This window comes from Neophocaena asiaeorientalis, unplaced genomic scaffold (genome assembly GCF_003031525.2).
Source record: "Neophocaena asiaeorientalis asiaeorientalis breed wild unplaced genomic scaffold, Neophocaena_asiaeorientalis_V1.1 scaffold825, whole genome shotgun sequence".
Lineage (NCBI taxonomy): Eukaryota > Metazoa > Chordata > Mammalia > Artiodactyla > Phocoenidae > Neophocaena > Neophocaena asiaeorientalis.
This window is the reverse complement of record NW_020173937.1, coordinates 277,719-288,727: the sequence shown is the minus strand read 5'-3', so window position 1 is coordinate 288,727 and position 11,009 is coordinate 277,719. Positions and strand designations below refer to the sequence as shown.

Here is an 11,009-nt window from a genome sequence, read left to right as displayed (position 1 = left end):
GGGGGGGGGGGGGGGCGGTCAGTGGTGCAGCCTCCAGGGCCCCCGACAAACCCAGAGCCCGCAGCCAGACGGGGCCAGGGGGGCGGGTGCCACCGGCCGTCTCGAGAAGCAGGAGGTCTTTTTCCTGCCCCGTGTGGTCACCAGGCACCAGGCAGGTGGCTCCTCGAGAAGCAGGGAGCCCAGGTCTGATGGTCTGTTCCTTCACCGAAACTGATGGAGTCCAGGACGAGTGAGGGCTTGGACAGATGTGAGGGTAGCTGACGGTAGCCCGGGCAGGGCTTGAAGGAGTGTGCAGGGGTTGGGCTCCTGAAGGACCTGCTGGAGGCCAGGCGCTCCCCGGCCCAAGCACCCACGCACACGTGGGCTCAAGGACGTCCCGGGTCTCCCGCTGGCTGCACTCCGGCGTCCACATCTGAGTCTCCAGCTTCTACATCACGGCCCCACGGAGGGTGTCTGTGGCTGACAAGAGCAGGCCCCAAACACAGAGTCAAGCAGATGAGTGGGGGGGTGGAGGTGGGGGTGGGGCGTCCTCCGCGGCTCTGCTACCCTGGGGGTCCCGGGTTCTTCCCCGCCACCACAGCCCCTCGGGGGCAGCGCTGCCCCATGCTGGCTCCATGCCTGGGAGGGACAGCACAGAGCCCTGGGTGGGGGGTGATTTGTGCTTTCCTGGCTCGCTCCCTGCTCCATAAGTCTGGGCTGTCAGCACTGACAGCTCTTCCTGCCTTTCCCAGGAACCAACGTCAGGTCTTGGGACGCTGGACGCCCCAGAGAGCAGCCCCAGCCCCAGCCCGGGCCCAGGCTGCTCCTCTGTGGGGTCTGGGGGTACCACTGACTCCCGAGAACCGGCGTGAAGTTCTCAAAAACCTGTCCAGATACAGTCATAGCTGGAATACCAGGCAGCCCCTCACACCGACCCCAAGAGCAGACGAAACTTGTGGGTGGCAGGGCTGTCTGGGCCCCCTGGGTGGGATGTGCCCTGACACCGGCCAGGGCTCCCGCCTGTGGGGCAGGACGACTGCCCGGCACCCTTGGAACCTCCGTCCCTGCCTCTGTGAGCCTCAGTGCTCCTGTCTGTAGAGTGGGATCATTCCACTCCCTGGCTGGTCTCAGGCGCCATCAGAGTGGCATCCAGCTAAGCGCTGCTGTTGTCGCCCCGAGGGCGCGCTCCCCGGCTTCCGAACACCCTGCTCCACACAGAAGACCCTGATCCACAGTCGTGCTTACCAGGACCGGAAAGACCTTTGCTCACAGCCTGTCACAGCGGGCCGGGTCCATGGAGGAAACGTCCTGCGTTGTGAGCGCCACACTCCTCTGAAGACGCATCCCAGGTCCACGCAGACGGAGGGGGACCGAGGGGGGTCCAGCCAGACCTCGCTGGGCCGCATCCCAGGTCCACGCAGACGGAGGGGGACCGAGGGGGGTCCAGCCAGACCTCGCTGGGCTTCCTGCAGCCCAGCGCACATAACTGCCTCTTTGATGTAAATGCTGAAGTCCCCCCACCCCCAGACCCTGCCCAGGACAGGGCTCCCCTCCTCTCCTGCCCTCAGGGCTGCCCCCTGCCCGCCCCTCTCCCAGGCAGCTGGTAGAGCCCGCAGGCAGGTTGCACTCTGGGAAGGGACAACTCAAGGGACAGGAGGGGATGCTTTCCCACTGCACGGCCCGGGCTGGCCCTGACAAGCTCTGCATGTTGCTCTGGTGAGCCTCTCACCTCCAAAGGCCTTAGCAAGTGCCCCCCTCCCCCCGGCGGCCAGGCCGTCCTTACTCAGTTCCACCCTCCTACAAGTGGGCCCTCCATGCCGGATGTCAACAGGGACACCAGGGAGTCCAGAGAGACTCAGGGCACCTGGGGACATGGGGACTTGGGGACACGGGGGCACCTGGGGACATGGGGACCTGGGGACACGGGGGCACCTGGGGACGTGGGGACACTGGAGGGATACTGGGCACAGGGCTCTCAGGATGCTGCCGTGTGAGTGACCTTCGTGTTTGTGTTTTGCTGGGTGAAGTACGTCAGGGCATCACGGGAAGCATCTATTTGGGGGGTGGGTTTCCACATGAGCCAAATGTCGTCCACCCTCGGAGGCGCCCAGGACTCTAGACAGAGGTGCAGGTTTGTTTGTCCTACAGAGCTCGTGGGGTCATGGGTCGCGAGGTCATGGTGCAGGGAGGGTCAATGGCCAGGACACTTGACCGCCGGGCTGCGTGTAAGCTACATGCCTTGGACTGGAGGGCGCGGTGGCCATGCACACGGGGCCTGGGTCAGGCCTCACTCTGCCCGACAACAGACGGCCACCACCGCATTCACATTCAGGCTGCTTCTTCAGACGGGCCGCCGCCTGGTGAAAGGTCTGGGAGGACGACTTCCCTACTGAAAAACGGAGAGAGGCTGTGAGGGCGCCATCCCGCCACCAGGGGGCGTGCGAGGCAAGCGCGGCTGCCGTTCTAGGCGGGATCAGGGAGGGCGGGGACGCCTCTCTTTCACGTCCAAGTCCTCGGAGCAGCAGGAAAAGACCAGGAATCGACGGCAAGCAGCAGCAACAGCACACGCTGGTTGGCACGTGGGCACGGCGGCCTCTGAGGGCAGCAGCCGGTGGGCGGCGCCATGCTATTGACCCTTCTCCACACGCAACACCCGGCCTTCCTGCTGCCAAAGCGGGACCATAATAGGGCTCACCTTGTAGAATCAGTGAAGTGAGACTCGCCAAACGTCTCGAGGTGTCACGTGGTCACCGCTGCTCGCCGCACGCTCCCCGAGCCCCTTCCTCGCCCAGCCCGCCATCCACGTTTCACATTACTCTGCGTGCTCATAGCAGGTGTGCACAGTGCCCTGGGAGGTGTGGCCCTGGAGCATCATCGGGCCTCTCACTGTTGTGCCCTCTCCTGTTGCGGAGCACAGGCTCCGGACGCGCAGGCTCAGCGGCCATGGCTCACAGGCCCAGCCGTTCCGCGGCATGTGGGATCTTCCCGGACCGGGGCACGAACCCGTGTCCCCTGCATCGGCAGGCGGGCTCCCAACCACTGCGCCACCAGGGAAGCCCGATGGAGCGCATTTCTGTGGGGCTGCGTGCAGATAAAGCAAGACGCACCGGACGCCCACTCTCGTTTCCCCCTTGGAATGGAAGCTCCGCGAGGCCAGGATTCGTTCAACCGTCGCCATGTCCCCATCACTTGGAACGGTGCCTGGCACGTGGTAGGCTTTCAGCAAACATTTACGGTGATATTGGGGAAAGGGCTTATGACGTAAGGAAAACCTGTAAAAAAAAAAAACAACTGGTGCAGTGTGACGCCAATTTTGTAAAAAAGCTTTATTTACCCATCTCCATATATAGCTCTCTCTACATACATCAAGAGAGAGGAAACACTCAAGAGAAATAGATGGAAATTCTAACAGTGATAATCTGGAAGTAATCTGACGAGATGACAGGCTAAATGCTTTTTGCTGGTTCCCACGTTTCCCACAGCAAAAACGCATACGTGATTTGGGGGAGAATACTAATGGGAGAAGCAAGCAGGAGGCACTGGCGTGGTGCTCTGGGGCCCAGGCAGGACAGGCACCAGCGTGCGGCTGGCGTCCACCAGAGGTGTCGGGGCTGTCCCTGCCCCGGGTTGGGGGTGGGGGGGCCTGCGGCCTCTCATTCACTGGTGTCTGAGTAGCTGGGGGGCCAGCGGGGATGGAGGAGGAAGCTGGGTCAGGCGACAGGGGGCCCAGCGTCTGGTGAGCTTGCATAGGCGCGCCTGCAGGCTGAGTCGGGGGACCCTGAGGACCGGGGCCTCCGAGCAGGGGGAGGCTGGGGGGCAACGCTCCCTAAATGTAAACACCCGTCTTCTGCTTGCAGGCCACAAAGGCCAGGCTGGCCCCCTGCTGAGCTCCAAGCAGCGCGACGGGCAGAAGCGGCTCCGACGGCCACCAGGGCGGCTCAGGCTGGAGACTCCGTCTTCCCTCCTGGTCTGACGTGAGCGCATTGAGCTGCCAACGGCGAGCTAATGGTTCTTACTGCCCTAGATTGTACAGCTTCCCTCCAGGTCGCCGGCTCTTTTTAAATCCGCAAGGCCCGCGTCACGCCCTCGTCACCCCTGGGACTGGCGTGCTTCCTGGCAGGATGCAGAGGTGGGCGACGCAGGGCTGTGGTCGGGCTCCCTGGGTAGCGCCTGCTCTATGGGCCTCGGCGGGCCTGGGGGCGCCAGAGCGGAGGCCCCCAGGGCCGCGTCCACCCGCCGGGCTGGAGCCTGGCCCGTGGGCAGGAGACAGGAGCCACCACCTCCACACCTGCAGCCGGCCCTGCAGGTTCCCATGGCGCCGCCCGGACCAGCTCCCTGCAGGCACCCCAGCCGACACGGGAGGTGAAAGGTCACCGCCAAGCCAGCCGGGTTGTGCACACGTGTGAGGCCGCCCTGCTCCCCCCCACCGGGGCCCCTCCATGGCCAGACAGGCAGCACGTGGCTCTGAACGAGGCCAGCTGTCCGCGGCGGCCAGAGGTGGACACGGACAGACCAAGAGCGAGGGCCGGCCGGGGGCCGGTCACCCTCCTGGCCTGCCGTGGCTGAGCCCCGGGAGCAGAGGGACCGGTAAAATGACTGCAGCCCAGACAGCCTCCTCCGGCGGACTGTCCGGAAGCTCCTCTCGGTGCCTCACTCGGGGGCCAGGTGCCGGAGCCAGGAGCTGCCACCCAGAGGGCGGACGGGGGCACTTGCTCAGGAGGGTGTGCCTGGTGAGAACGCGCAGGTGTGCCTGCCGCTGGGGGCCCGGGGCCACCGCGTCCAGTCTCGGGCTGAACCACAGGAATGGCCTGGGACAGGCTGCAGCGCCTCAGCTGTTGACCAGAGGAGCCTCGAAGCCCGTCGGGTCTCCCTGATGCGGCTCTCCTGACGCCCCTCCCCGCTCCCACAAGCAGCATCTCCCTGCGGCTTCATCTCCTCCACGTGGCCCTCGAGGCTCCCAGCTCCAGCTGCAAGGACGCCTGCCCCTGGTGCTTGGGGACCAATGCCTGGGGTCCCACCGTACCCTGGTGGCAGCCCTCGTTGGGGCTGAGTGCGGGGCTGCGCGACCACTGACCTGGGAGGTGTGGCCACCTGTGCCGTCCGTCCCTGAGCTGCATCTCCCCCCTAACTTACATTTCACAGGACAGGGTGTGTGGAAAGAAGGGATGGGGCCCCTGGAGAGGGACAACGTCTTCCGTTTGTGCTTTACTGGAGCCCTTTTTGAAGGTGGCGTCATCACTTCGCGGTGGTGGGGACGTCACAAGTGGGGTGGTCACGGCACCAGGTCTGCGTGGCGTCTCTCAGGGCCGCTGGCTTCGTCCCTCGCCCCTCCCGGCCTGGCTGACCCTAGGAGACAAGTGGAGACATCGGTTAGACCCCTGGCCAGAGGGGGCAGGGCTAGGGTGGGACCCAGGAGGCGGCCTGGTCCCCGCCCCCTTTCTACTTCCTGCCCCTCCAGGCACCCACTTCGGCCCCGGCCCATCTCTGAGCGTGAACTACCTTCTCCCGCTGCTATGAGCTCTCCTCCACCTTCTTCCTGGTGGAGTATGGGATGCAGCATACCCAGCTGGTCCCGATCCTGGAGACAGAGTGGGGCGGGGTGGGCGGGTGAGAGAGCTGCCCCCGCCCCATCCTGCCAAGGCCAGCGGGGCTCCCGGCCGGTGCAGAGCCGGGCTTTGCCCTCCCACTGCCACCCCTGTGCCTCCAGCCCAGGAGGGACCCCTTGAGCACAGTAGACCTTGAAGGTCAGCAGAGCCGAGCTGCCCTCCCTCCCCTGCCCGGCTCCGAAGAGGCGTTGCAGGTGGACGGTGCCCAGCCCAGCGTTTCCCGAGCATCGCAGCCCGTGCCTGTCCCTGTGCGTGGGCTCTGGGGGTTCCGCTTGCAACCGAGGCTCTGGGACGAGGTGGCCCCCTTCCCTTCGCAGGGACCTCCACGGCTCAGTGCCAAAGCCCTCCAGCGGGCGGCTAACGGGCTGCTAGTGCCTGGGTGCCCTAGGGGGCTGGCTGGATAGAGGCGGCTTAGCTCTGAGGGAAACTGAGGCTGCAGGTGAGCAGGGCAGACAGGTGGCCCCGCCCGGCAAATGTCCAGGCCAGGCCCCTGTGGAGCAGACCCTGTCCTGCTGGCCAAGCAGCCTCCAGCAGCTGAGGCTTGGCTCCTGGGCACGGCCCGTCTGCAGGTTCTCTGGGGCGACTGAGCACGGGCGGTGGGGAGCCGGACCAAGAGGCCGAGAGGGTGGGCCTGGGCCCGCCGGGCCTGGGGCAGAAAAGGAGCTGCCAGGCTGCGTCCAATGTGGCCGAATCCATCACCAATCAAGAATTGATGAGAAAAACAGACGTCTGCTTAGGAAAGACCTTCCCATGTCAAGCATAGGTTTGGTTTAATATTTTTCTTAATTTTTAAATTAAAAAAAATTTTTTATTTTGGGCCATGCCATGCAGCTTGCAGGATCTTAGTTCCCCAACCAGGTATTGAACCTGAGCCCTTGGCAGTGAAAGCGCGGATACCTAACCGCTGGAATTCCCCAAGCATAGATTTGGGGGCGTGCCGGCCAGTCCTGACATCTTGGTGAAAGCCACACGGCCGGCTGTGTGAGCAGAGATCAGGAGAGATGTGGGGTGACACTTCCTAACAGGAACGCTCTCCTCCAAAACACACAACCTGGGGAAAGGCAGTAACAGCGACTGCCAAGTAAGCAAAGGGCTGTGATGCTATAAACGTTCACAGCTGGCAACCCACAATGGCCCGAAGGCCCTGTTCTCCCGCGGTCCGGATCTTCCTTTGGGGCCATGTGCTCCCACGAAGTCCCCACTGCTTCTGAGGTGGCACTCGCAGATTGAAAAGTTTTCCTCTGTGTTGGGCTATCTCACATTTTCATTTATTTTAAATGACCGCGTATCGGTTTTACAAAGTAAAGAGAGAAATTTTTCTTTTAAAAACCGTGCAAGCAAATTAGCCAAGACGTTGACGTGGTCGTTAATTCCGACTCTGGTGGAAAGGGGACAAATTGCTGTTTTCTCCTTTGTGTTTCTCTGTATTGTTTAAAATACCACAGAGCCACCGCCCTGGGCGAGCGTCTCACCTGCTCCCAGGCGCTGCTCGCAGCCTCACAATCTCTACCCACAGGGTGGAGGCGTCAGGACAAACGTCTCCCGCCCCCGGCCCCAGGTCCCTCTACCCTGCTGAGCCAGCAGCCACGTGTGACGGGTCCCCCCACTGCCTGCGGGACCAAGGGCTGCGACCTCGGAGCTGCACAGAGAGGAGACCCTCCCACTCTCACCCCCTCTTCTTCTTCCCACCTTTCCCGCCCTCCTACTCTGGCCCTTTTGTTGGCTGACAGGGTGGGGAGAGGGGTCTAGCTAGGGGTGAGGTGGGACTCACGGGGATCCTGCCTCACCCCTCCAGCTGCAGTAAACGCCTGGGTCTCTGCTTGTGCCCAGGAGGAATCGAAAGCCCGGGGCTCGCTCTGCCCACCAGAAACCCTGATGGAGGAAAAGCCTCCCACCTTCCCCAGTGTGAACCGCTCACTCACTCGTCCTCTGACAAATCCCCCATGTCCATCTGGGACCGCTTCTCTTCTTTCATGGCACACGTGATCACCTGTGGGATGTGGTGGGAGTAGTTGAGGGGACAGGCGAGGGGGTCATGACAGGGACCAGGGCCGGACCTGCTGAACCTGCCCAAGGACGAGGTGGGGCGTGGAGACTGCACTGAGCATCCTCCCACGAGACGGGGCACCGTCAAGTGGGAATTTCTAACTAGGGGACCCTGACCAAGGAACTGTGCCTGGATATGAGCTACCATGACCCCTGGACTGTAGGTCAGAAGACCTGGACCCTAAGTCCCAGCTCTGCCCCTGACTGATGCTTCATGAGTCCTTGAAGCCTGTGGTGCCCCGAGGTAGCCTTGCGTGTGGAGGCGGTCAATAACCAGCTCTCTTCATCGTACAGCATGTTCTGAGGGCAGATATAGAAGGTGCGATCTGGAAAAAAGCAACCCCTGGGTAGGGGCTTACATTTGCCAGGAGAGAATTTCAAAAAACTTCCAAAGAGATGGCTGCTCACTATAGCAGAGAAATGGAGAATATTTGTGTTGGAAAGGCCCAATCAGGCCATGGGGTTAACCACTTCCTTTTACAGAAAATGGTGATGATGATGGTGATGATGGTGATGGTGATGATGGTGATGATGGTGATGATGGTGATGATGGTGATGGTGATGATGGTGATGGTGATGGTGATGATGGTGATGGTGAAGATGTGATGATGGTGATAATGGTGATGGTGGTGGTGACGATGGTGGTGGTGTGATGATGGTGAAGATGTGATGATGGCGGTGATAATGGTGATGGTGACCGTGGTGGTGTAGGCGATGGTGATAGTGATGAAGATTATGGGGATAGTGATGTGATGGCGATGAAGAAGACCGGGGTGGTAGTTTTGATGACGCTGATGGTGATGATGATGGTGTAGGTGGTGAAGATGATATCTAATGCTGGGACTTCATGGGTACCAGGCAGTGTTCTGAGGGTGTCACAAAACAACGCTGGACTGTGGGTGCTACTAAGATCCCCATTTTGCAGGTGAGAAAACTGAGGCATGGAGAGGTATGGTGACTTGTTTGAGCATTCACTGGAGAGCTGTGGAGGCTGGGTCTCCCAGCTCCTCAGCTTGTGCCCTTTCACCACCCCAGCACAATCTCACAAGAGGTTCTCAGGGCCCCTGGGTACCTCGAGGGTTGACCCAGGCCCTGGAATCTATGGAGGTGCAGGAATGTGTGTGGGTTGGCGTGAGGGAAAATGAGAAAGAAGCGAGGTGCTCTCTGGTCCCCTGGCCAGTCTCCAAACCCTGGGGCCCCATGTCTGCCTCAGCCTCCAGCACACCCATGCCCGGGGCAAGCTCCTGGGAATGCCGCATGGCTCCAAGCAAGGCGTTTCCCGGTGGGTGGTTTGGCTTTGTGAACTTTGGGGTTTTTTTTTACCTCCTCTGATCCGTCTCCCAGATCAACCTCCACAAACACAGATGGCTTCTGTGGATGGAAACCAAAGAGGCGTGGATGGTGGGCTTGGGTGAGCCAGGAAGGCACACAGATTCCTGGGAGGGAGCGTGGGCTCTGGGCCAGTGGTGGCCAGGGTCTGGGCGTCACACTGAGCCCACCAGACACTGGCAGTGTGTGGTGGGACCTGCTGACACTGTGGTTGGTAAGGTGCCCTCTGGCACAGGGAGAGGAGGGATGTGGCCTCCCAACCCTCCCTGCTCACCTCCCATCAGGTCCCTGAGAACTCAGAGGGTCTCCCCCGGCTTTGCCCCCTGAGAATCAGGGCCGGTGATGCCCAGAGCTGGGTGGACCTCCAGGCCCACTGCAGGCCTGCTCATCTGGGCAGTGCCTGAGCTCTGCCTCTGCAGACCCCCTGCCCCACTGCCCGAGCTGCAGAGACACGCAGTGAGCTGGGAAGGCCTGGGGGGCTCAGGTGCAGCGGCCCCCAGGTCTCTGACCAGGCACCTCGGCTTCGCCCAGCGGTAGCAGTTTAGTCAACAATGGGAGAAGTGTTTTGGGGAGTGGAGGGGACCCCAGGGGCCCTGGATGCAGGCCAAGCCCAGCTCCCCTCCACCCCTGCACGCGGATGGGGAAGGGGAAGGAAAGCCTCTCTTAGACAGGGTCCTGTGAGCACCGCTGCCCCTGGGCTGCGGCGGGCCGGGGCTGGGGCTCCCTGACAAGGGCAAGCTGAGGGTCACCTCCTGTCGGGGCCCCCGCTCCCTCAGCAGCTGTGCTGTTTGGCAAGCCGGGGTTACGGTGCCCCGGCGCCAGCCAGGAACACAGACTGGGCGCTGAGGCAGCTCAGGCGGGGCCTGGTGCAGCCCGCGCGTCCTCGGCAGGACCGTGCCTGACAGGCCTCCCCTCTGACTTCTGTTACTAAAGTGAAGAGCTCTTGCCTCTTTTTCCAGGAGGTCACCCAGCTGTACGGACTCTGGCTCCCCTTCCTGTAAGAAGACACCGAACGGATAAACAGAGGCAGGACTCCAACGCGCAGGGCCGGCAGCGAGTGCACGTGAAAGGACCATGGCCTGACCTCGGCCTCCAGGGCGCGCTTGTCTGCGCCCTCCCTGCCGTCCGGCTCCTCCTGGCCGCTGGCCTCGGGCTCCGCCTCCTTCCAACGCCCCTGCACCTGCCCAGCGGCGTCCTGGCGCTGCTCCTCTGGGCTTGCCTGGCTGCAGCGGGTGCAAGTGGGACTTTGAGACGACCCCTTCCTCCCTCCTGGGCACCGGCGCCCCTGGGTCAGCAGGGCGGGGCTGGCGGGCGGTGGGCGAGGCAGACCCGGGTAGAGGGGTGGGCAGAGTGGAGAAGGACGCGGCAGTGCTGCTGAGCTGACCTCCCTGAGGAGCCGTCACCCCGACCTGCCCCAACACAAGGGACGCCGGCAGCCCTGGCAGGCTCTCAGGCGAGATGCCTTCTTGCCCGGGGATCCGAGGGGGAAGGTCTGCAGCGATAGGCGCTGGCCCCAAGATGCTGGGCCGGGGGGATGCTGGTAGGGGGTTGCTTGAGGCCCTGCGAGCCCCCTGGGTCACCGACCCCCGACCCTCCCGTCTGAGCCTCGAGGTCTTCTCCGGACGCCCTGGCCTTCCTCAGCACCCCCTCCCCCCGCCAGGTCTTTACCCTGGCGCCCACTCCCACCCCGGCCTGCCGTGTTCTCCGCACGTCTCTGCATAGCTGCCTCCGCTGGACAAGGCCACTCACCAGTGGGCATCTTCCGTGTCGCTTCTGAGGTCCTTCCCATGACCTTCAGGCTCTGAGGAGGAAGCAGCGGGTCTGTCGTCAGCCTGCGAGGATGCTGACGGGCCACCTGCGGGGTGTGGGCGCTGCCGCCCCAGTTCTGACCGGCATTCTCACGCATCCCCGGCCCAGGAGGCCGCCCGCCCCGACTCTTCACATCAGCCCTCTGCAGGCCGGTGCAGGGCGTCGAAGGCGGCAGTGGCACGCGGTGGGAGGCCTTGGCGTTGCCTCTACTGTCACTGTGCCAGGCACAGGGACCCCTTG

The 11,009-nt window shown here is 62.8% G+C and overlaps 1 protein-coding gene across 1 annotated transcript in view; it reads right to left on the bottom strand.

The window, feature by feature from the left end:
* Nucleotides 1-4,776: 4,776 nt before the first annotated feature.
* The window catches only part of CUNH13orf46 (chromosome unknown C13orf46 homolog), a 12,493-nt gene continuing 6,260 nt past the window's right edge, over nucleotides 4,777-11,009 (bottom strand). The window contains exons 7-13 of the mRNA XM_024752642.1: nucleotides 10,710-10,761; nucleotides 10,045-10,183; nucleotides 9,908-9,955; nucleotides 8,955-9,002; nucleotides 7,508-7,575; nucleotides 5,479-5,557; nucleotides 4,777-5,325 (exon numbers count right to left, since the gene is read on the bottom strand). Coding sequence (XP_024608410.1) covers nucleotides 5,491-5,557; nucleotides 7,508-7,575; nucleotides 8,955-9,002; nucleotides 9,908-9,955; nucleotides 10,045-10,183; nucleotides 10,710-10,761 — 422 coding nt within the window. The 3' untranslated portion in view covers nucleotides 4,777-5,325; nucleotides 5,479-5,490. The remainder of the gene's footprint in view (nucleotides 5,326-5,478; nucleotides 5,558-7,507; nucleotides 7,576-8,954; nucleotides 9,003-9,907; nucleotides 9,956-10,044; nucleotides 10,184-10,709; nucleotides 10,762-11,009) is intronic.